General features: G+C 32.5%; 4 protein-coding genes across 8 annotated transcripts in view; 2 read left to right on the top strand and 2 right to left on the bottom strand.

Annotated features, from left to right (window-relative positions):
* LOC129790211 (serine/threonine-protein phosphatase PP2A 65 kDa regulatory subunit) overlaps nucleotides 1-25,942 on the bottom strand; it is a 620,353-nt gene that overhangs the window by 99,367 nt on the left and 495,044 nt on the right. The gene's annotated exons all lie outside the window — the stretch shown is intronic.
* Nucleotides 1-25,942, top strand: part of LOC129790342 (clavesin-2-like) — an 891,203-nt gene that overhangs the window by 790,341 nt on the left and 74,920 nt on the right. The gene's annotated exons all lie outside the window — the stretch shown is intronic.
* The window catches only part of LOC129790167 (chondroitin sulfate synthase 2), a 178,164-nt gene that overhangs the window by 99,367 nt on the left and 52,855 nt on the right, over nucleotides 1-25,942 (bottom strand). The gene's annotated exons all lie outside the window — the stretch shown is intronic.
* On the top strand, nucleotides 90-25,942 carry LOC129790222 (myc protein). Of its 4 annotated transcripts, none has more exons than XM_055827619.1 (5): nucleotides 90-452; nucleotides 579-1,166; nucleotides 5,667-6,768; nucleotides 21,163-21,862; nucleotides 21,980-25,942. In XM_055827619.1, the coding sequence occupies exons 3-4, from the start codon at nucleotides 5,766-5,768 to the stop codon at nucleotides 21,846-21,848; spliced, it is 1,689 nt and encodes a 562-aa protein (XP_055683594.1). In that variant the 5' UTR covers nucleotides 90-452; nucleotides 579-1,166; nucleotides 5,667-5,765; the 3' UTR covers nucleotides 21,849-21,862; nucleotides 21,980-25,942. The 4 variants fall into 4 exon arrangements, with proteins under 4 accessions (XP_055683594.1, XP_055683593.1, XP_055683595.1 ...); XM_055827620.1 differs by having other exon boundaries at nucleotides 116-403; XM_055827618.1 differs by having other exon boundaries at nucleotides 90-1,166.

Here is a 25,942-nt window from a genome sequence, read left to right as displayed (position 1 = left end):
CCACCAACACAGAGTCCATGGGGTTGTGTGCGTGCGTGTGTGCGCAACGAGACGGTACCGAAGAGACCGATTTCGTGAAAATTCACTCCGTTCGAGCCGCTTGAGCGAAGTGAAAAAGAACACCACCAAAGCCCAAAGAGCGCTGCTCTCTCGTCGTCAGTCGCATTTCAGACCCGCAAATTGAAAGGACGGATTTTGGTGGTCGTTCCCGAAACGTACCCAATTTTCCCATTTTGGACAAGTTTCTGGGAAGTGTTGCTGAAAAAGTGTTTTGCACTTTTAGTACGAATTGCAAACGTCAAAGTCGAAAGAGAAATTTACAAGTGTTCAAAAGAAAATTTATGCTGCATTTGGAGATTGAAAGCAGTGCTTTTATCCAATTTTTTCTTCACTTCGAAATAAGGTCAATAGACGTGAGAGATTCTGACAGCATAATATACTGAAAAAAAAAGGTTTCTCCGGCATTTTTTCCTCGATTCAACAAATAAAAAGAACTTGTGAAGTGATTTTTGTATTCTATACACTACCAAATTAAAAACTCATAAATAGACACTAATCACGGCAAATTCTTTTTTCAGAAACAAAAAAAAAATTGTTTTATTCCGAAAAGACATTTTATCAGTGACACAAAGTTCTGACGAAAAAAAAAAAGCAAAAAACCGCCAAAAGAATCCTGCAAGATTGCGGAAAAAGAGACAGAAGCATTAGAATTTTGCAAAAATTGAGAAAATATTCTTTATAAAAACTGGGTGGAAGAGACACATTTCTCATCACTTTAGGCGGCAAAATCCTTGATATGCCTAGTAAAGTGACGACAATTGCAGTGAATGATAAAAAGTGCAAATCCAGAGTGAAAATTCATTGTACATTTATCAACAAACAAGTGACTAATAGTTGCAAAATAGTTCGAAGGATTTACTAAAAAACAAAATAAGTGACATTTTATAAAGAAACAAAAAACATCGCTGCTGTGAACTTAGATTGCAGCACAAAAAAAAGACAAAGTTTTATTTTCAAAATTTTATTTTATTTTTTTTTAATTTTGAAAACTTATTTTATCCCAAAAGATTTTTTTTCTGGGAAAAGTGAAAAAATCTTCTGAATTCTGTGCATCTCTACCTGTAAAAGAAAATATCTGGACATATTTTATTGGAACATTAAATCAGGTAAAAAAAATTTTTTTTTTTCTTGTGAATTTTTGGGAACAAATTTTGAAAGTAATTTTGAAGTCTGGAAAAGCTTTTTGTAATTTTCTGGTATGTCAATTTAGTAGGGCTGAGGAGATTATGAGAGGAGGTATAGGGGGCCATTTGGTACCGAGGTATGAGCATGACATAGAATTCTGGGCAGAGCAAAAGTGACTAATGGTTAATTCTCAAATACTTTGCTGTCGTGTGCAATATTTAACGTGGCAATTTTTGAAATTATACTTGTATGCTCCTCTCGAAGTCTTTTTACATTAGCACAGGTGAATGTATTTCGCACACTTACGATTAGTCATTTATAAAATGCCGAAGAGTGAGATAGCGTGTGATTTTGCGATCGTGCCTCGCTCGCAGTTTCCACCGGCATCTCAGTATACACACAATTGAAGTGCCCCATTAAGTAGTGAGCCACAGGTAAAACTTTGGGGTCCATAGTCACTGAAATATTGCCCAAAAGTTGACAGCGTATGGTGGAAAAATTGTGCATTGACAAAAATGCCGCAAGAAGCAGAAATTTTCATGAAAATTCATTTGTGCGCATGTGCAGAGAAATTGGGAGGGTGAGTTGGGAAAGATGATGGTGCAGAAGTTTCGCTCTACAAACCTAAATCGTGGGATTTTTCTATCTATCACACTTTGTGCATATATAACATGCTAAGAATGATTGATTCATCATCCAAAGTCTTTTTGATGAATCTTCCTTATTAAAATTATCCACCCATTGTTCAACCAAAAAAAAAATCTAGTATCTTAGAACCATCCATAAAATCTTAGTTTTCATAGAATATCCAAAGCAGGATGAAAACTTAAAGTAAGTAACTTACAAAGAAACCTAACTCCTTGTAGTTAGTTCTCTGTAGTATGTACCGTTAAAAATCTTTAAACTTCTTTTGGTTAGTTTTTTTTCTTTTGATCTGAGAGACGTTCATGTAGAATATGCCGAAATACAACAACAAAAAAAGATCTCATGTGCCTTTCTCTAATGAAAGATACATGAAAAAAGTAACTGTCTGTATTTTTGCCAATATAATCCGCATAAATTATCTCAGACGCTTTTTACGGCTGTACCCTCAAATTGCCATCTCAGAAACTATGTGGTGAAAATATTCAAGATCCTGCTCCAGATGGAAAGATTTTGCTGATTTTTTATTCAACTTTTTATTTCATTATTCGTGGGTAGAAGCAGACAAGTTTTTTCAGTTAGTTTTACTTCTCTATACAAACGCGTTATTTAAAAAAAAATTATAAAACAGTCAAGTAATTCAGAGAATTTCAATTTATCTTTATTTTTCTTGAATATTTAAAAAATATTGTTTTTCCACGAATTAATCTATACCGTTGATAAGAGAAACACATAGGTAGTAAATGCATTTACTATTTGCACGCTGAAAAACATAAATCATCACTGCGTCTATCGCAGAAGTTTGTTACCAACTTAACTAGGAAAACGGCAGGAAATTCATCTAACTGGACTAAACGCTAATTACATTTTTTTCCTTGAAAGAAAACAGTGAGAAAATTTAAGGAAAATAACTTTAAATAAATTAATAACTTGAATCTTATAAAAAAAATCAAATAATTTTAAACATTTCGCAGCTGTAAGCAAAACACTAAAATCTAAACTACCCCCAACTGGTATAAAACCGAGCAAATTGTGATAATGAGCACAAGAGAGTACACACACAAGAAGATCACAAAAACCAACAAGAGTGAACTATTTAGCTGTTTTATTTGTTAATAAAGATTTTTTTACCTACAAAAAATATTTAATAGGTTAATTACAATTCTCAACGAGTAAACATGATTATAACTTCTTTGTCGTCTAATTTCTCACTTTATAATTTTGCCAGTCTTAATCACATCTTTTCTAAACCGTTTTTCTATAACCACCCAGAAGAAAAAAAAACCCTATTTTGTCTGATGCTTTTTGTGCATACATACAATGGTGGTGTAACAGTTGAAGTTGATGTAGCGTCTCCTGGCAAAAATGATGTCTAAATAGCCCCCCTTTTCAAATAAAACATGATGGTGACTTAATTAAATTAAATTAATCAGACCGTGATCTCACACTGTACTTGAAAAATTATTGCTTTCTTGTTTTAAAGCTGTATAGTCATGAAAGACGATGAGACTTTAGGTGAAACATATATAATTGCCCACAAAGTTACCTACATATTTTAATATATACCTACATCACATTCTAGGATGGAAATTGAATAAAAAATTTCTATTAAAGGGGAAAGAGAATTAAGGAAAACAGGAGTGCGTGGGTAATCTATATGTATATATGATATTAGTTCTACATCTTTCAATATATATATTACATATATATTAATTTCTCTTTTGGGAAATCACCCACATTGAAAATTGTTTGTTCTCTCAGGGTGGTGGGATTTTCACATGTGGGCATCTTGTGGTTTGTTATTTGATTCGTTGAGTTTTGTGTTCGCCTGGATGGAAGAGGGTTTGATGAAATTATCCAAATTGGTGAGACGAAGGGAGAAAATATGTATGTATATATATAGCACTCAACAAGTTGCCGGTAAAGAGTGTCAGAGATAAAGTATAAAAGGGAGAATGTAAATTTATTTATATTAAAATACAGGAATGAATTGCAAGTATGTAAAAATTACATGAAACAACCATTACGGGTAAAAGACTTAATGATGATGAAAAAAAGGAAGAAGAAGAAGAAGAAATATCTTGAGAGAGTTAAATTTCCCAAAGAAATTTGTGAAAAAAAAATGACACGATATATCCGATTTGACAGCGGACTTTGATGAATAGATTCAATATTTCGTTAAAGTCTGCGTATTTTTTTCTCTCTTAATCTTACCACGGCCTTTTGAGTATTTCACCTCTGTGTGAGGAGAAAGACCTCTAGCTTCATCGAATTTTTTTTTACACTATCTTATTCTCAAATCACTTAAATCTTCTTCAACTTCTTTTTTTCCCATCTCTCAATGGTGAAGGGAAAAAAATTTGCAACAACTCGTTAAAGGTGAGCGCGAGAGAGATACAAAAAGACGACTAGACTGAATATTACTTAAATTATAAGTTAGGTATGCATTTTTTTTTCTTATAGTTTCCCAACTTTAATCTGGTTTTTTTTTGTTGCGCTCTATCGGTGTGATAAAAAGAATTCGTGGAAGGAACTTTAGACGCCGTGCGCGGCCTTACAGTAACGATGGTACCTCCTTGTGGTGCAAAATTTGCAAGAGTTGATCTCGATGCCAAAATCTGTGCAACTTTAGATTGTATTTGTGTTTCAACAAAACTTCTTTTTTTATCACATATTCAGCAAGCTAATTTCGCGGAATTGATGATAGAGCTGGTTAGTGTTTGATTGAGAGTGGCCTTTATCCAAAAAGCCTTTTGCAGTCGGGAGAGACACAAAGCTTTGACAATTTGATGGGGAATTCGTGGAATTCGGTAACGGAGTTTCAATCATTTCAAAGAAATTGAACTCTTTGTATCATATGGACATCATTGGGGCTCAATTCGAAAAGATAATTCGCAGAATTGGTGAAAGGAGTTTATTCGTGAAGCTCGAAATTATTTAATCATTTTCCTAATTTTAATGTTCTCAGTATACTTACCAAGCTTACTATTTTCCCAATATTTTAGAATCATGATCTAAACACATTGATTTCATGGGAATCCCAAGAATCATAGTATTCTTGAAGAAAAAAACATTAACAAATCAACTTGATTACTATACTTGCAATTTCCGCCAAACAATATTGGCAGCAGTGATACTGAATTATCGTTAAGCACGTAAAGCTCTTTAACATATGTGGCAAATTTCACCGTATATGCAAATATGTATAGTTGCAATAATGTTGACGCATTCAAGAGTTGTTTTGTTTTTTTCTGGGAATTTTTGGACTCTTGTATTTATCTGGAATACTAAAGAGTTGTGAGAAATTGAAAAGAACGAACATTAAGTTTTTCCATGAAATGGAAGAAACAAAATATACATGTATATAATACTCTCTGGAAGTATATATAATATTTATTTTAGAGAGTTGATTAAGTGGTGAACGAGAAGAGATCTTGCGGTTTAGTAATGGGAAGAATCTGCAGAGAATTCTTAACCAATGAATAATCATCTGGCTATGTTTTGATCATATGTGGCGACAGCGCACATTCAGATATAATTACTGGAATTGATGATTCGATTTTGGAGAAACTTCGTTGAAAGATGAAAGTTTATTTTTCCAATTTACTCTGTTGATGTTTTTATATTTCCGCCAAATGGAATTGAATAAAAATATGGAGGTATAGAAGGGGTTTAGCCACATGCTAACGATCAGGGACCTCCCTCTTTCAACCCCTTTTTTAATGAATTTCCTAGGAAACATCAACATATAGCCCACATAATACTAATTATTTTTGATATTTTTGGATTTATTTTGCGTCTTTTTTGACGAATTTTTTCCCTAATTTTTGTCATTGCAGGACATTTCAAAGCGAACGAAACGGTTTCATTGGTGTTTTTGAAGCACACGTACAATTTTGGACTACAATATTTCAGAGAAGATTCTCTTTTGCAAAGATATGCCCGTAAAAGTAGAAATGATGGACGATATGGAGTTTACACCATCTTATCAATCCCCGGAATTTGAGTGGGAATACAATGTCTTGGATCTGCCATCATCGGAGTTTATGGCTTCGGTGGAGGATGCAGAAGGTCTATTCCTTGGTTTGTCAGATATATGCCCACTGAGACCGCCATCGCCACTTTTGTCACAGTCCTTGAAGCATCAGTTGCTCCATAATCATGACTGTATGTGGAGCGGACAGTGTGGTGATCATTCGGATAAGACAAAATGCCCTGGCAATCACGGGCCACCATCACCTATACTCAATGGTGATCCAATAATGTCGAGTGGGGTGGATAAGCCCAAGTCACTGATTAAGAATACAACATCTCACAATATCCCAGCTGGGGGATCACTCCTGCGCTACAATCAGCAGAATAAGAAGAACCCCATGCTGTCAAATACCGGGCGGGTGGCTGTTAAGAAGCAATGTGACATCCTAAGACCCGATACACCCCTAAGTCTCGATAGCGATCCACCGGAATTTAAGCATTCATTCGACTTAGCTGCATGCACAGTGGGTTCGAACAAGTGGAATCTCTCAAATACCGATGATGATGCCAAGATTATTACAATGCTTAAGGAACACCTCGAGGATGCATCTGATGGGAAGAATGACAATTTTAAAGCATTAATGGGGACATACAGATCAAATTCCCTATCTGACCTACTAACAGACATTAAGACACTGTCCGACTACGAGGAGGAGGACGAGGCTGAAGATAGTGCCATAGATACGGATCACGATGACATTGTTGCATCACTTAGTCGCCAGGAATCGTGTAGTGTGTCACCACAAATGGTCTCATCGCCAATATCATCCTCACAGTCGTCAATGTCGAGTACGGGATCCCACACAGCAGGTGCAACGACTGGATGCGTTGAGGCTCACAGCGATCATTGCTACACACGAAGTATTGATCTCAGCGGATTGGGCGTTCAGACACCTTCCGATTCCGGTGAGTGACATCATGATTTCCTTTTATTATCTTTTCAAATATTCAACTTTATGTTCTTGTATACATAACTCTTTGTACATTATGTATCGCGTCAAAGGGTATTACACCTTTGGAATGTTTTTTTTTCTTTTAATTTGAAAAAAATTTAAATATCCCAAAACCAAAGGTGAATTTCTAATGTGAAATAAGGTGGTGTCCTATAACTTGTGATGAGTACTGTTCACACGCGTTTCCCGCCTTTTTGGATTGAGCTAAGGGCCTTGAACCTACATCATATTGATGTACATTGAGTGTCTCACACAATTTTTATGTACCTACGCACACTCCCAAGCTTTCGTAGTGGTATACGTGGATTTTTGGAAGCTCATGCGCGTGTATGGTGATTTTTTTTTATATGATTTATACATATATTTTCTAAAATGGAATGCCGGCACTTTTATATGTGAATGGAAGGAAATTGTATATATATAGCTTGCCGGAAAAATATCCATGTGTGGTTTTTACGTGTTTAGTGTGCAAAGAAAGGTGTATGGAAAAGAGATGAAAGAATAATGCCTGGAAATTGGCGACCGGCAAAAGAGAGAAATATTTATTTAGCCACAAGAGAGCATACATTGATGTTGCGGGGAAAAAAAAGTTGAATATATGTATACTCAGGAATTCGAGCCAAAATCGATATTCAAGCGACGCGCTAAGTTTTCTTTGAATGTTAGTGGTGAATGTCTGAGTGTTGGGGGGCGAATTTTAAATGTGGTTTGGATTGTATGAGATAAAAAAAAAATTAGATAGGTATATAGCAGAATTTCGATGAGGTGCATGAGGTTCTGATAAAGTGGGAGGGGGCTAGAAATTCTCAAAGAATCATTCTGTTTGTCCTCTGAATCATTGAGTTCTGACGCAGCGAAGGAATTAGCATGTCTGGAACTTTGGGTATCCTTGCTGCTGTAGGAGGGGAAAATGAGGGGGTGGAACATTAGTAGCAATGTGAAGAATTGTTGAAAATAAATAACTAGCCAAACCTTTATTCTAAGAAAAAAAATCTTGAGACTTGCTATTATATTTCGTTTTTTTTTCTGCCGGTCGGGAAATTATTTCACAACAGACGGTAATTCTTCGTGACTGGGCGACTTTTGGGCGGCGGCGGTTGGATGACGAAGTGAAGTTTGGAGGTATGAGTCACACGTGTAGGTTTTCCACCTAAAAAGGATTCTTAGTGCGTAGGTTTTCATTTGGAAAATTTCTTCTTTCATATAATTTTCCATTAAAGGACTTTATAAAAAAAAATCTATCACAGCCAATAGAATTCTTCTAAATTTGAATTAATATAGGAAATGTTAGCGCCATGTAGTGGGACGTTTGATGTTCAAATGTGTCATAGAGAGATAGGTATGTAATGTACATGTAGTACTTTGCAGTATGGGAATATATCTATCCGGCAAAATGATAGTAATAATATAATGTATGGTGTATTAATAGTATGTCTCTGAGAAATGTTAAGAGTGAATTAATGTGAATCGAATGACGTCATTAGGCGCGGTCGCGTCATTTGAAGAACGCTTGCGCAATGCAAAATCTTTGGCGGGAAATTTTCGCACTTGTGCAGTATATAGTTGATGTGGCTATATATGTTTTGTGTCTTTGCACATGAAATTTTTGCTACTATCGTGCGTGTGACAGAGAAGATAGTGGAAGCAAAAAAAGGGGTATAGAGAAGAATGTGTATGAGCAAACGGGAGGTGAATAAGGAGACGAGACGATAATTCTTCCACTTCTCCAACTTCTCTTCTTGTGTGACTTCAATGGCATTTGTAGTATGAGAATGAAGATCGAAAGGAGAATATACAGTGGAAGAAATAAGAAATGAGACATTCTAACATGTTATAAAAGTCTCGATGTCGAAGATGCGTTTCTGAGAGACATATAGAAGAGGAAATTTTCAAATATAGGTACATGACAAAAGTTAGAAGATGGTAGGTTACGTTTTTTCGTAGTTAGTTTAGTTCTATTCCTGGATGACTTGCAGTGTCTGGCTTAACATCCTTCTCACTCAAATACATTAGCCCCAGCATTGCGTTTATATAACGTTCTATCATTGCATTTTATATCCACTTTTTATTCTAAAAAATCTGTTCTTTGGCAGTAGATCAGGAGATAGAGAGAGAGTTGTTAATTCTTACGGTCTTATTTCACTTTATTTTTCCTCACCCAACACTTGCCAAAGCATCAAACCCCAAAGAGTGTGGATTTCATCTCTAAAATAGAATATATCCATCCAAAGTTATGCATGCGTCTTGTGAGCGAATGATTTCCGTAACTTCTTCACACAATCTTTCACAATTTATTTTGGTCCGTGGATACATCTCATATGAAATTCAAAGAAGCCAGTCGGGGAATTTTTTTCAAATGTTATTCCTCATTTACGATACACGTGAATCTCGGCAAAATGTTGACTTTGTTGAATAGCCACACATGAACGAAAAAAAAAACAGCCAACACCATCAATACAATCAATTTTAGCGGGAAACTCAATGAATGTGCGGCTATGCTGTTTGGACTAGAAAATCTAGCGACGCAGAAAGTGATGTTTTCACTGTGTTGTGGTGCATGCATGAGGTAAACCATAACTTTTATTATAACATATTGCAAGTGTGGGAATAAGTCAATTATACGTACTCTATTGAAATTAATAATAAAAAGAGTACACCCCATGGTGGAATTTTTCACAACCATTAAAAAGTACACATACCTCAAGTTTATTGATGGACTATTGTTGTCACTTTTAGCTGTGATTCTTTCTTTTTTTTTTATTTATTCCTACATAGTTGTGGGTAAACATAAACACCGGAAAGTAATAAAAAGTTTTTATTTAAATACTACATAGTTAGAATTAATTTTAAAATACAATACATTGCATAAGAATTAGAATTTAAAAATGAATAAAATGCAAGATTCGAAGAATCACGTAATTTTTCATTTTTATTTGTTTTTTTTCTTTTCCTTAAAGTTATTAAATCGTAAAACTTATGTTAAACCACTATAAAAAAAATCAGTATTCAGGGTTTTCCTTTTTTTAAATTTTCCTTAATTTTCTTTTTCCAATCAAATGGCATTACTCAATTTCTTATTCTAAAAATTCTAATAAGGTTCCAAGCAACATTCTCTCAATTATTTTCACCTTAGTCTACGGTATAGAGGGTACAAGGTATCTAAATTTGCAAACATCAAGAAAACTTATGATTTATTTTTCACAAAAAAAAAACATCTTTGAAGTACCTTCCTTATACAAAAGTATGATATTTCTTGAGAAATCTCTTTTTATTATTACGTGGTGGTAAATAATATTTTTTGGGAAGGGTAGGAAACAAAGGTAAATTCTCGGGTTCCGACAAAAAGAAAATATAAAGTTCCAGACGCACCAACCCTTACCCTTGGTGTGTTCTTTTGTATTCTATCTCTTCAATGTTTTTTTTTTCTCAGGTAAAGAATCTTTTAGAATTTTTTATGGGGTGTGTTCTTTTTGGGTTTTTTTTCTTGTATTCATACTATATGTACTTGCAAAAGCCAGATTCTTCCTTTTTGGGGGTACGGGAAAATTGGCAAAGGAGGAAAGGGGTGTGTAGATGAGTGTCGTCTCGGAGAAATAAATATAAGAAGGATAAAGTTAGGAATATAACCGGTTTAAATTGTATTCCACGTGTTTGCAATATCTCCAAGGTCATTCGCCAGAATATTTAATAGAATTTATGTAGTCTCTTGTTACATTATGTTTCCCCCCCTCATACTATGTGTGTGACTATACTGTCTGCCTCTCCTATAGGAATGGCCATACTTCCTGTTGTCTCACTTACTCTTCCGGGGCATCGGTTTATTCGCCATATATATTCTGTGTGAATCATTTGGGGAATTTTCTCACACATTGCATGGTCTCTTTCGCACTGTCTGCCCGCCAGTACGTACAGTATGGCGTGGCGAAAGAACCTTTTTAGTGGGTTTCTCTTGTGCAAAATCGACGCGGCGTCGCGGAAACTGTCTGGCGCAAGATGAAGACAGCAGGGAAGATGAGCTGCTGAGTGGGCTAGAATGAGAAAGATAATGTAGTATAGATATGTAGCAAAATTGCTTGAAAAAAAAAAAGAAAATGTTTGAAGGGTGTTAAATTGGGTAAGAGAAAAACCCAAATGGGTGTGAATGAGAAGTTAGAATTTTCCCATGGTTTTCTGTCTTCTTTTTTTTTTCATTGGCGTTCTTTTTTTTCTATTGAATTTTGGCAAAAGACCTTGAGAGCGTACATTGAGTCCACCCTGCCGTCGACATTTCCAGTGTTTCCCAAATAATATCACCGGCAGACGCACGCACACACAGACTTGAGCATCGAGAGGGGGGTCTAATGAGGGGTTGGGTCGCCTTGGGGGAAGAAGGGTGTATCCAGGGATCGAGACATGTCTGGCGTTGCTGTGAATTGTTCCTTTTTTTCGGGGGATTTGCATCCCCCTCGTTGCTTTTCCATTTGTGGTATATAATGTATAATTTTCTTTCTCTTTACACTCGCAATTTTCCCAGACACGAAATTGAAATGATTTTGGGCTTTGATAAATTTCAGATAAATCGTTAATTTATAAATTAATTGGGGGTGGGTTTACTTCAGCACAGAGCAATTTCGGAGAATAATTAAAATTACGTAATCTTGATTAGAGCGTCCCTTTAAGAGCAATACTTTTCGTCTAATTAACACTGCGTTTTTAATCATTTTATTAATTTTTATAATAAGATGCTTTAACATATTTTTTATTTAACAAGTATTTACTAAAAAAAAGTTCCCCGACTATACATCTACATATATGATGGTTCTTGAACTTCAAGCTGAATATTCTTTTTATTTCTTCATTTTAGAATAAAATCTAACAGAAACTCCCAATATGGTTAAGGTTTTTGTGACATTCCCAATATTTCTTTTTCTTTCCACCACAAAACTTTACTAGATGAAAAAAAAGTTATTCCAATAAAATTAATTAGTTGTAAAGCTATTTTATTTTTAGAGCATTGTAATCATATGGGCGGGATGATATTAGGGAGAAGGAAGGAGAAGTGAGAGAGGGAAATCTACACAGAGAGTGCCTTTGAACGGTTTATTGACCTCTTTAAATACACAAAATATACAACAAATTATACATGGTTATATTTTCTGTGATTTTCTTGAATCGAATTTAGTCATACACGTGTTTTTATTCTTTACCTCAACATTCGCTGTGTGTAAGAGCGCGCAAAAGAGGAAGAAGCTAATACACACAAGACATGGGTACGAAAAAAAAACTTATTGTATGTATATGCTTAAAATATTTTGGAGTAATGGCAATGTGACCGCAAAATGTCCGTTCGATGATCTCTTTTGCCGGGGTTTTTTTTATAATCTTGTATCAAATTTACTCGCACATTCGCAAAAATCACACTCTATAAGAATTTTGGCTCTTCTCATATGTAAGAAAACTTTACGATGAAGAAGTAGGTATATAATCTTAATATATAAAGCTGAAAATGTTTGTTTGTCTGTGGCACATGAACTCCTCCGAAACGGCTGGGCCGATCTTGATGAAATTTGGTAGGGGGGTAGAGGGGGTCAATACGAGTTGCAAGCGCTATATGGGATTCCGCCCCAACCTCCCTTTATAGCGCCCCCACAGAAAAATTGATTTTTTCCCATTTTCTACCTGTTAAAGAGTCAGATAACGGGATTTTTTTTATTTTAAAAATTTTTCGGGGTACCGTATTATTCATCCCCCTACTGATATACGCCCTATATTTATAGCTTAAAATAGTGTTTGCTCACACGTGATTGGGGGCTCGGGTTGACTAGTAATATTTATTTACAAGATTTTCTTTTATTAATTTCGTTCTCACAAAATGAATTATGTAGTTCTAGAAAATTTTTATTGCTCTTGTTTTTAATGATCTTTATATTTCTGTCTTAATCTTTTCTATCTTATTCTTACCCTTGGGTACTCCCTCATGTGAGCTTCTTTTTTTTTACTTACTTGCTTCAGTTCAACGTTCTTAGTTGTTTGACTTTCAATGTGTACATACATATATACAATATATTATAGATATGTGGTTTTTTATGAGGTGCTGCGGAAATTACCAAAGACATGACAATTATAAATATAGCATTGATGGTCTTTTCTATGATTTTTTCAATAAAATTTTTGATTGGTTTTCTGGGAATTTTACAATTTGTAAATTAATTAATTAATTACGCATGTGAAAAAAAAATTATCAGAACAAGCCTGTTGGCAAATAAAAATTCCTTCTGCCAAAACCAGCTCCATATACGTAAAAGAAATAAAGATTTAATTAATCTTAAATCCGGCATCTTATAAAGCTTTCTTCTCATTGCATTTTGGAATTCAGTGAGTGCCAAAAGTGAGTCAAACGTAATGCATCCTTCTTGAAATGCGAAACCGCTTCTTTCTACCTGTCTGATGAGCATAAATTGAAGCATATACGATGCACGATTTAATGATTTACTTTCAAAAAGTCAGTTTATCCGAAACTCCGATTTTTTTTTTTACCACAATGGACTAATTTATTTATTTTCCAACATGGCATATTGTTTGCAAGAATGAAAAAAAAAACGAAAATTCATTCTTTCAGAACAAATTGAAATTGATCGTAAAAAATATGCATATTACAGGTATTTTCTGCCATACCACTATGCCATTACATATGTGTTCAAAATTATTAAAATAAATATGGGACTATGAAAGGTTTTTGTGTAAATGGTGTAGTGAAAGTTTTCTGTCTGGAGGTTAAATTTTATGCTCCATGAATGTTGAAATATAACTTGTGCTTTGGTGTTGTGATCGGTGTGATATGCCTTTGCATAATTATTTCTTTTCTCACTCTTTCTAAGTCAGTGTGGTGGACTATTTGTCGTCCTTCTTCGACACTTCCACACCACACAACATACTACATATTCACTTCGGAAGTTGTCTTTAACATGAAGTAAAAAAAAACACGCGACGTAGCAGATGAATTTTCTCTTTCAATTCTGTTTTTTTTTGTAATGTTGTGTCTCTTTTTTTTCTTATTATTATTTTTCTTTATAGTAGGTATTCTTTTTGCATATCAATTCAAAATAATATTTTTCTTCAATCCAATGACCCGCATTTTGTTTGTCTTTTATTTTTATGTAGTAACTGTTGAGAATTCATAATTTGTCCTATTGGCAGAATGATGAATCTCAATTCCCGGAAATTGCTGATATTAAAAAAAAAGATTATAATTTGATTGCTTTTGATAACGATATGATTATGTTCTATAGGGAATTGAAGCTTAGTCTGTAAACAATTTTTTTATGATGCATAATAATTTGATTCTTAAATCAGACCTAAGTTTTGCTAAACCAGGTTAGGGTGTTTTAAGCTTAAAAACGTTTTGTAAAGCTAGATTCAGGTTTCTTAAGTCAGTCCAAAGTTTTTCAAGCTAAGCTTAGGTTTTCTATGCTAGGTTTGAGCATTTCTAAATTAGGCTTTAAGGTTTATAAAAGCTAGGCTTAAATTTTTAAGGTTAGGCTTTGAAGGTTTTATGGTTAGATCAGACAAAATTGGAACATAATGCATATCTTAGAACTTGACCTTAAAAAAGCATATGCCTAGCCAAAAAATAATGTTAAAAAAAACCTAAAGTCTGGCTTAAGAAACAGTCTAAACCAAACTTACCAAAAAATTTCACCCAATGTTAGATTTACTTGTTTCATCCATGCAGCTGCTACAGTTTGAATAAATTAGCATATATATTTTTGGGAATGAATAAAATGATTTAGCTGATTTTTTCGGCAATGTGTAATCAATCTCTTCTGCATTCATCAATAAATCCACTTTTAATGTCACTTGTAGAGCAACTGTATAATATGGCAATGAAGCAGATTTAGTAAACTACATACCTATATTATAATGAGAAAGTGGATTTTGGTTTTTGTAAAAAAAAAACTCGCAATGAAAAGGTTAAAATGGGCGAGAAAAATTTATGAAAGTTATTGAATATAAGTATCAACATACACCTTTTATTTATAACATGATGATTAGATGTATCTTATCACAAGTGAAGTTCCAAATTGTATGTGACACAAGTCGCTCAAAGACACGAAAAAAAAATGTGTAATAGGAAAGGCGAAATTTCCCCTTGGAAATTAATATCTCTGAGTAAATTGAATTATTGCTGAGGTATTATACTCTGTGCTTCGTATCAATGAATGGCAAATGGTCTGCGAGAATGACGGAGATAGCGCTATATGTGACCTAATTTTCCAACACTTATGACCAGTTTGGTATTATATAATAGGCGCCCGGTGTAGCTTCGCGTAGAGATAATGGGGTATAGTAATATGGGGAAAAAAAGGCGCGCAAGAGAAATGCCGGGAAAAAGCTCCAAAAGAATTCTGATGTTACAGTACCTCGTGAAAAAAAAGTCAAGATAAGGCGGGGGGAAGCATAAGAGTGTGGAAATGTAGAGGAAAAAAAAGAAAATGTGAGAGACCCATATCAAGTACATTTTTTTGTACATCTACCTACATTATATGATTAAAGTACAAAATCGTGAGGTGGCACCGGCAAAAAAAAGGCTCAATAAATTACATAAAAAACGTTGCTATCAATTAATAAAATTTTCATCACCCGCAGTAATTTTTGTGCCACATTCTTTGTTACGACAAAATTTTTAATCTTATCTCGTGGAGGTGTTCAAAGAAATTCCACAACTTTTCACTCATTAATCACACACCTCTTTTCGATCATTTTTATATACAACACTCTATTCTTTGCGATTAAGTCTTCATATTAATTGTGGGGACCACCAGTAGTGGGTGCCTGAGGGTGTGAAGTAGCATGGTTAAATTTTTATTTGTTTAAGTTGTAAAAAAAAACTATGTGATATAGTAAATCCTACCCAAAGCACTCTGGATGAATATAATTTGCTTCCATCATCTTTATATTAGGCTTTTTAAATTGATTTAGTTCCACCTTGTTTTAAAAATGATTTACGATCCGTAATTCCATCTTTCCATCATATGACTTTTATTGTCGTCCAGATGTATGGGGAAATTTGAGCCATATCGGTCAAAGGTACATATTTCTTCTGATTTCTTTCACGTGTTTTACTGCTATATCTATATTTTTTTTCGATTTCTATTAATCAATTTGATTTGTTAATTTTTTTTAATCGATATTGTCCATTCATATTAAAAATATTTGTAAAGAATTTATGCTGCATTTGTTAATCCAACCCTCGGGCAAATAAGATTTTTACACACCTTAATTACATACATACCTGTATCTTTAAAAAAAAAACATTAAGCAACAAAGGATTAAGCAAAAAGGAGGGTTGGATATTTTAACTCTTTTATCGAATATCGTTAAACCAATATGCTCATAATCCAAGAACTTTAGAAAGAGTTCGTCACACAACCAGATAGATATTTTGTTAGAGAAATTTTCTTAGTCCTGAGTGATGACATCCGGTCATCATGAAGGTTTTAGGTCAAAATATAAAAATTACAAAAGCACATTCTTCTTTCTATAATTTGAAAAATTCATTCACTACATAATGGTGCTGCTACTACATCTATTACTATACACCATATTACTTTTAGTAAAGTAATAGTCATGAGATTAGCCGGGTAGTGACTGGGTGTGAGATGACGTGGGGATTTATGGGAATGTGTTTTAGATGAAAAAAAAAATATATTAGAGGTGGTAGTTGCGACAGTTTAGCAAAGAAGATGAAAAAAAAATTGTAAAAATTTCTTGGTGGGAGAGATCTTTATACATACACACAACATACTCTCTAACATCACATTATGTGTGCACACGTGTTTCAATCTTATGTGGAAGAAGTATAGTATAGTGCTAAAATATAGCTTCGCGGCTAAACTCACTCTGGGGCCACCGGGCGTCGTGTGTGAGTAATTTTTGTGATGTGTATATGTGGCCCCATTGATAATGAGTGTAAAATTAATGTCTGGTGGAGTATATACCTAAATATATATTGAAATGCTGTCTGTTGCTATGCGGAATTTTCTCTCGTGCCTTTTTTATCGGTCACTTAAAATGGCAAATTTTTGTGTAGCACGCGGGAGGTGAAATAAAATGTATATCAGGGGCCAACAGGAGTGGAAAAATTTATCAATTTTTTTAGATCAAAAAATTTTTATTTCACTCAAATTCACTTTGCGGCAAGGAGGGGGGTGATACAGATAGAGGGGGTAGTAGTAGATGAATTTTTCATTTTACTACTCTGACTACACACATATAGCAATCCATGTACTCGTGGCACATGTATATGAGGTATGCGCTGTGGAAGGAAAGAATTCATAGCATGATTTTTGCTTTATTATGTAATGAAAATCATACACATGTGAATATTTATAATGAGCTTTTTTTTTCGTGTGAGTTATTGCATTTTGCAAAAATAATAACTAATGTACGTGAATACAGAGGAAAAAGAATATATAAAAACATGAAATTACTAAAAATAGGTCAATGACACGCTTTGACGGACCGACACTTTTAACAAAACGTCCCAAGTAAATTACGTTTTGTTAGAGAATCCAATGATGAAAATTGTGACTAATTTTCCTCGTATTTCATTCACTGATTGAGAGCAAAGAATGATTAATTGAAATGTTGTGATTTCTTGTATTATGTACTTGGTGGAGTAGTGTAATAGTGGAAATTCATGTGAGTTTTTCCACTATTACAATATCACTAAAAAAAATTCTTTGCCATTAAAAAGTAATTTTCTGCATATGAATTAATACAGGTGTAATTGAATGACAATTTTTGGAACAAAATCTATGGAAAATTCTAAAAATATTTATGATTAGATGAAGTTAGAAGGAATTTTAGAACCCATTCGCATCACATTTTCATCAAGACTTAAAACTAGTTTATGACGGGGATTTACATTCTTAGAATTCCTGTTAATTTTTTATGTATCTACTATGTATGTATATTTTACTATAACGCAATAGATTTTGGGAAAATGCGCAAAAAAAATCACTGTGGGGGAGTTTATTGCGTTTATGAAGAGTGAGATTAGATCGCAAATAGCGTACATCGTGTGTTGGTTGGTTGTGCTATAATCTATAAAATTTAATTTTCCCACCCACAAAGAAAAATCAGACAGATTTTTTTGTGTTGTCAATTGGCGATTTCATTAATATCATTTAGACGTTCGCTTTTTTTTTTGGGAGGCTCTTTGGGAGTACATTCACATGGACGGGAGGTCTCTGTTCTTCTAAGTATAAGACGCAGAAGCGGTCTTCTCTTGAGAATTCCTCATGTGAAGTTCGTTGCCAAGCGGGTAACTGGTTTGAGGCAGTGTCTCAATGGTAATCAAAGCTAACCACATTAAATCACTGATACAAACTCAGGAAAATATACGTTTTTGGAGTCTTTTTTTTTTGGTTGTTGTTAATGGTGTGAATGTGGAAGCGCGAAATCGTGAAAATGCCAAAAATCGTGTGTGTAGAGAGAGAGAGACGATAGGTGGATGGAATGAATGTATATAAATGTTTTAATTTATAATAAGAGAATTTCATTAAGATTGCAAAGAGTTCTTTAATCAGTATGACCATATACGGTATATACAATTTTTATGTATTTTAACAATTCTTTAAATTAATTTCTTTTGGCGGTGGGAATAATTGCATTTAATTAAAAAAAAAATTTAAAAGAATTCGAATGGAAATTTATTTCTTCTCGATGAAGCTAATTCTTCAATATTAAAAAAAACCCCAACCGGATATATAAGAAGGAGAGAGATGTGATTGTGTCAAGGTGATGACGATATGAAGAATTTCTTGAGATAGAAGAGTATCGTTGGTTGTCTCCTTAAATTGTAACGCGATTGAAAGGTTTAAAAGAAAAATTTTCTCAGTTTCCCGGAAGTGTCGTTGGATGTCTAGGTAGTAAAAGTTGTAAAAGAGATAGAGAAAAAGAGATCTTTTTTTTTGGTGCAAACTCTTAATGCAAGATTGGTGTCATTTTGCTCCCCATGCAGAAGAAGTGGGCAGGGAGGTACCTACCAGAAAGAAAAAAAAATACTGAAAAAAAGAAAGACATTATAAGAAATTTTTGTTGTGAATGGAAAAAAGGTGTAATGTTGCAAACTTGAAATTTCTTCTCACATGGAATATCATCCAATGAGTTGGCAATCGGAACGATCTTATACGCTTCCATGCATCTCTCTCACACATCAAGTTTATTATTTTTCTCTTATTTTATAATGTAGGTATATACAACAACACCACGAGATTTTTTGGAGACCTTTCACCATCCAAATTCCGGCCGGTGTACAGTTTCTTAATTCTCTTCTTCTTTACTTCTTATTTCTTCTCCTCCTTTGCTTTATTATTATTTCTTTTTAAATTCCCCCCATCATGTTGTGTGTGATGTGTGTGCAAATACCGAAAATTAAAGTCCAAGAAGTGAAAGATGTATTGAAATCATTGGAATCTGCTCGTTTTTTTTTTAATATTGGTCAAAAGACAAAAGTGGATTGATATCCGCTTTGCAAGTTTTTGTGAGTTTTGCAAAGTAAAAGAAAAATTCTTTATACTTAAGAATTTCAGGAATTCATTTAAGATCACCTGATTTTGTGAATTCTTTAAACAATCCTTTCACCAACTGTAAGGCTAAAGTGGGTGTCCCTTAAATTACATACAAAATAAATCAACTTGTAATTTTGACTTTATATTATAGTTTTTTTTTATTATTTTAATTCGAAATTACAACACAACAACAAAAATCCAATAAAATGCCGGCTGTGAAAGCCGGTCAAGTCACACGCCTTTTACAACGAGCAATCTACCTGTGGGACAGTATGGAAATTGTGCTTTAAAAAAATGTACTTCTGATATGCCATATCACCGGTGAAAGACTGGTGGTGGTGGATGTATATAAATTTCCAATGAAAAAAAGAATAAAACGTGAAAAGAGGTAGAGAAATTATACGTGAAGTTGACGGCCCCAACATTCCATTCCCAGATTCATTCCAATTTAACGAACAAGTTTTCGGGTTTTGCTTGCTTTGGGATGTGAGCGTGTTGGCAAAAGAATGTGCGCCAAATGAGTGAAAGAACATGTCGAAAGAATGAATGATTCACTTGATCTTCTAGCTAATTTCGTGCCATTTTTCAAAAATCATCCTTCGATCTCCACATCATACACCATGATCTCCCGCGCACCATTACAATGTGCGCATGTGAATTCAATAGAATTTTATATTCCCGTAGTTGTAATGTACCTTCATTTTTTTTTGCTAATGTAATGTTGGTACGATGATAAAAAGAAATAAGAAGAGAAAAAAAAAGAAAAATGAATATATTGCGACGAAAAATGGAAGCAAAATTAATTTAAAGTCCATATGATGAGAGTGAGAGGTGATCGAACGATCATGAAAACGTCTTTTTAACACCGTGAATTTCGCATTTTCCATCATACTGTGTGAGAGAGGATCACTTATTGATTTGTGCAAAAAAAAAAGAAGAACTTTGATGCTCGAGGCTATAAGTATTCTTATCTTCTCTTCGTTTTTTTTTTTGTATTTCGTTGCTCATCACATATACAAAAGGGGGTATGAGACAGAGATACATGAACTTCCCAAACGATCTTGTCATCATCATCATCTCTTTCACCATCGATCGCCTCTTTGGCGGCATTGATTTATAAAAATTTTCGCATTATATACATATATATGAGAAGAAATGGGTAGAGAGAAGAGCCTGGAGTTAAAAATTTGCTAAATTGTTGGGCGTCTGGCAGCGATTATTGCCCAAAAAAAGAGAAGCCTTCTTATGAACTCAATTAAGGGGTTATACTTCTCTTGTATGTACAACAGCATGTGCACATGTTGAAAAAAAAAAACGCAAAGAAAAATCAAAGAGATGTCTCAAAAATTCCACCATTCTCTTTTCACCGTTCTCGCGTAAACTCAACCGCGAACTTACCATATGGGAAGTGATAGGTTGTGCGCATAACTTCAATTTAACGATGAATCTTCTCAGGATTAATTAACTTCCTGGTATGACAACTTTCGATAATAACATGTTGGGTTGATGTGAGATATTTTTCATTTGCATTCTATTCTTTGTGAGATTTTGAGATATTAATTGAAGAGAAGATGCAAAAACACTGGCATGGAAATTCATTCAACAATTCACCATATGGGTGGTTAGTTTGTTGTTTTGCACAATAGTTTGAGCATTAGGTTTTAATTGAAATACCCTCGGTTCGAATCTAGATCAAACATTTTTTTTCTACATGATTTATATTAAAATTAACTAAGGATTAAAGGAAAGTTCAAAAAACTCAACGAATTTTCGTAAATTTTGTATCATTGCAGAAGAGGAAATCGATGTTGTTTCCGTAGGCGATAAGACATTACCAACGAATCCAAGTGCAAGGGATCGACGCACGATACAGACCACAATATCGGACAGAATAGTTAAGACAACTCCGAGGGGTTTGAAGACAATTCCACCAAGGAGGATTGCACCTGACACACATGGACATATGACGGGACGAACGAAAATGTCGCATTCCGTGTCTGCCAGCCCGTATGTGCATACATCGAGGAATAGTGGGTACAAGGGGCAGACTGTACGGAAGGGCAAAAATGACACTGGACGCAAGAGGTCAGGCTCAAAATTGGATGGGCCTGCCTCGAAGAAGCACAAAGGCAAGAAGGGTCGTGTGTCAAATACAAAAAGTGCCCGTGCTAGCGATATTTGTGAGCAAGATTCAATTGAAAAGAGGAATTTGCACAATGATATGGAACGTCAGAGGCGGATAGGGTTGAAAAATTTGTTCGAGGCCCTTAAAGCGCAAATTCCAAGTCTCAGGGACAATGAGAGGGCACCAAAAGTTAATATTCTGCGCGAAGCCTCAATACTGTGCACACAACTCCACAATGAGAGTGAACGATTGAATAACCTCAAGAGACACCATGCTAATATCCAAAATCGCCTAAAAGTCATCCGGGGGCATCTCACATCCAGCAATGTACCAGTCCCCGAGTATGCATATTAAGGACCTTTTAAAAGGTATGAATAAGTTATTTTATTCTCAATTTTTATGCTTGAAAACAACAAAAAATGATATATAAAGCAGTGATGCAAAGTTTAATCTTTGATATCCATACGACTTACCCCCAAAAACAGCTCTTAGGAATGACGTAGACAAAAGGAGTTGAGAAAAAAAAATTAAACCATATCTATTATATGGTTTTAAACCACGTTTTACGAAACGTTCTATTGATCTCTTTACATAGTTTATAAGGAAAAATAAGCAAAATGGTAGAAAGAAAAATGGTTTGGTTGTAAATATAATGATAGTATTTTTGAAATTGAAAAAAAATTAATGAAAGTTTTGATTCTTTAAAGAAAAACTAATAATATAAGAAATATATAAAAAATATTTAAATTCATTATAGGAAAGAAAAAAATATTAAATCATGCTATTTAGATTTTTAGACTGTAGGACAACAAATTTGCAAGAAAAAGAAAGGAAATCCTTTCTGATTTTTTTTTTTGAAATCATAGACAGAAAAAACGTAATGAAAATGCACAAAATGCAAATTTTTTTAAACATGATATTTAGAATTGATATTTGTGTCCAAAGTATCATTACTTTTTTTTTATCTACAACTTTGAATACTTTTTATGGGAAGTTTTTTTTTAATGCAAAAAAGGAACGTGATGAATTATTTTTAGATAGGACAAGTTTTTTTAAAACAATTTTGATGCGCTAGATGGAAAAAAAATATTAAAAAGAAAAAGCTTGGACACAAATTAATAGCAGTGCCAATGTGAGAGAACATTTCTTTCTAAATAATAATTTTATAATGTAAAAAAATGAAACTAATTATTGTTCTTTACACTAAAAAAAATGCAAAGAAGCTCTTTTTCTATTGAAAAAAAAAATGCAAAACCATATTAAATATTTAAAGAACTTTACACATTTACTTATGGGAAAAAATGGTTAGCCTATTTCCCTGCTAAATACATATTCAAAATATTATATTAAAAAAGACAAATATGCAAAGTAAGAAGATATAAAAAATCTATATAAAAGGAACTATATAAGTGTAAAATGAAGTATATATATTTTGTAAATATTTCTTAGATAGGAACTTAAAAATTAAATTGATAGATATTTTCTTCTTTTTACAATTTGAAAGTGGATTTATATATATAAAAAAGAAAATAGCAGATTTGTAAAAGATGTATACATATTTTTTCATGATACAGAAAGAATGATATATATAGAATTCCTTTTAAATTTAGAAAACAAAAAGAAGGAAAAGTTTAATAAATAGGCATTTTTGAGGAATGAAGTAATAAAATAATACATATTATGCAAAAGTGATTGAAAAATTAAAATTTGGTAGTATGAAGTAATAATGTACATTTGCTATGGTGGACTATCACAACAACATTTTTTTTTATTAAATATAATGAAAACATTTAAAGTCATTGTAAATTAGAAAAAAAAAGAAGAAAAGAATTATTAATAACGAAATATGTTCTAAAACAAAATTTAAAAAAAACAAGATGTATATTTAACTAGGGCATAGGGAATTTTTCCAAAAAGAAAAATGCAGATTAATGAATTCAAGATGCATTTAATTTTTTTTTAGTTAATGTGCATATTTTTAGTAAGTTGTTAGTTTATATTGAAAAAAAAAGCAGAAAAAATAACTTCATTTTTTTTTTAAATAATTTGAAAATAATTTTATATCAGAGTGTGACAATCGAGTCACTATTATTTTCTTTATTTTATTTTTATTTTTTGCTTTATATATTTTGAAAAATTGTGCTACCAAATATAAGATTTATAATTTTAATAACAGAAAAGGTGAAATTTTTAAAAAGAACATTACAGTAAAATAAATCTAAATTAAATTACATATTGCAATTTTGATGAAAGATATTATATCATTACAGAACACAAGAATTAAAAAATACACGTAGTTTGTATTTTATTAACAAAATAATGAAGAGAAAAAATATTTTGAATAGTGATAGAATTTGAAGAAAAAAAAATACATTTTACATTGGAATTAATAATGAAGAATATTGAAGATGAAATTCTATAATTATAATGTATAAAGAAATATTAGAATATTCAAATTGTGAATTCTCTATTAGTTTTCATTTTCTACCTTTTCTTTTTTTATTTTTTGGCTTTTATATTACTTCACAATTACAATAGGTGCCACGTGAATTTTTTTTTGTAATAAATTGTTTTGCATTTGGCATGAAAATTATTCTTTTATTAATTTTTGGTTTTTCATTATTGCTGTTGGAAATACACAAAAAAGAGAAATTAAGTTAGTTTTTTTTCACATTTCATTTTATTGCAAGTTTCCCAATTTTAGACACTATTAGTTTTCATTTGTATTGAACGCTAAAAAAAAACGTTTTTTTTCCTTTACTAATAGGTAGGTGACGAAATTTAAAAGAGTTGAATTTTATTGTGATTTTTTTTTATTATTCATTAAATTTACTTAGATTTTTTTTATTTCAATTAACTTTAGATAATAGTAAAAGAAAAATGTAGATTTACATAAAGGTGTTTCTTCTTATTAATTAGCTAAAAAACATTATGAAAAATATGAAATACTTCAACGAGTATTTTGTATTTTTTGGAGTTTTCTTTTTTCTTTAATTTTAAGTAGGAATTTTAATTTTTTTCTAATTGTAATAGAAATTCTATGAAAATAAAAAAAAATACTTGAGAAAAAAATAGATGATGAAATAATGCAATTTTAAAGTAATAACAGAAACCAAAAATAAAGAAATTTAGGACTTTTATGGTAAACGCTGTTTCGTGGTGAAAAAACAACAAAAATTACAAAAAGAAAAATAAAACATAAATGAGTTTGAGAATAAAAATTGGGACCAAATTTTATTTAGTTTGCCTGGGATATGGGAATTTTATCCGAAAAAAAACTGAAATACATAAAATGCAATAGATTACGCTTAAAGGATTCTTCCGCAACGTTCCTTCTTTTACATCCAATCAGACACAAAAAAAAACACATAAAAACTGCAACATAGAGAATTGCATTTGTTTTTCCTAGTATAGAGCAACGATACATGCGTTTTACCATAAGTGGATAAAAAATAAGATGCAACATTTAATGAAAAAAAAAAAGTTAATTAAACCCCACACGTTTTAATTGGCGACAAAAAAGTGTTAATAAGATTTATAGAGGAGTATATAAGTAGATTTTTTAATACCGATAAAATAGTAATTTGCAAGAAAAAATTTTTTTTAAAGACAAAAACAAAACGAATTGAAACTCAAAAAATACGAAATAGAATATGCAACCATGTGCCGTGTTTAATAAAATAAAAAAAAAGAAAAGAATACTGCCTCGCTTTATTCAGCAAAGTAAAGGAAACAAATAAAAAAATATTGTTATTAATGAAAAAAAAAAACGAAAGACATTTTTAAAATCCAAACACTTTTCCTCATTGGCCCCATACAGCACAATAAGAAAAAACACAAAAAAAGTAAATAAAAAAGAAGAAAATTAAAGACGCTAAAGAAACTGCGAAAGATTGAACAATTAAGAATGAAAAGAAAAATCTTAAGAATACACATCTGTTATCAAAAGTACCTGGAATTATTAACTAATTTAGTGTATAACATTTAATATGTTTTTTTTATCATTATTAAACATAAGAATATACAATGCAAAGTATGTTTAGATTAGCATTTCTTTTTCTAATTAAAACTAAATTCTCATTACAGAGAAAACTACATTTAAGGAAAAAATATTAAACAAAAAAATATTTAAAAATAAAAAAAATCATGTTAAAAGAATAAAGGAAAAAACATAGTGCAGGCTTAACACTAAAATTCTTGTCGCCAATTAATTGACAAAAAAAATTCTGCTTTTGACAAAGGAAAATGTGTATAAAAAAATGGATAATTGACAGATAATACAAAAAATAAAAAAAAAAGTTTTTTGCAAAGGAGAGAGGTGTCGAATGAAAAAAAAAATTGTAAACTTGACTCTTTTTTAAAACAAGAAAAATGTTATGGTTATAAAAAACAATATAATACAATATATTTACTTATTTTATATTTTTTCAAAACATTTATATATATAT

Source organism: Lutzomyia longipalpis, chromosome 2, assembly GCF_024334085.1.
Source record: "Lutzomyia longipalpis isolate SR_M1_2022 chromosome 2, ASM2433408v1".
Classification (NCBI taxonomy): Eukaryota; Metazoa; Arthropoda; class Insecta; order Diptera; family Psychodidae; genus Lutzomyia; species Lutzomyia longipalpis.
This window is presented reverse-complemented; position numbering and strand designations above follow the sequence as displayed.

Excerpts from the sequence above, each read along its gene's own strand:
- LOC129790222 (XM_055827619.1), top strand. The coding sequence starts at position 5,766 with ATGCCCGTAAAAGTAGAAATGATGGACGATATGGAGTTTACACCATCT. Across the intron at positions 6,769-21,162 it reads TCAGACACCTTCCGATTCCG|AAGAGGAAATCGATGTTGTT; the intron begins GTGAGTGACATC and ends GTATCATTGCAG.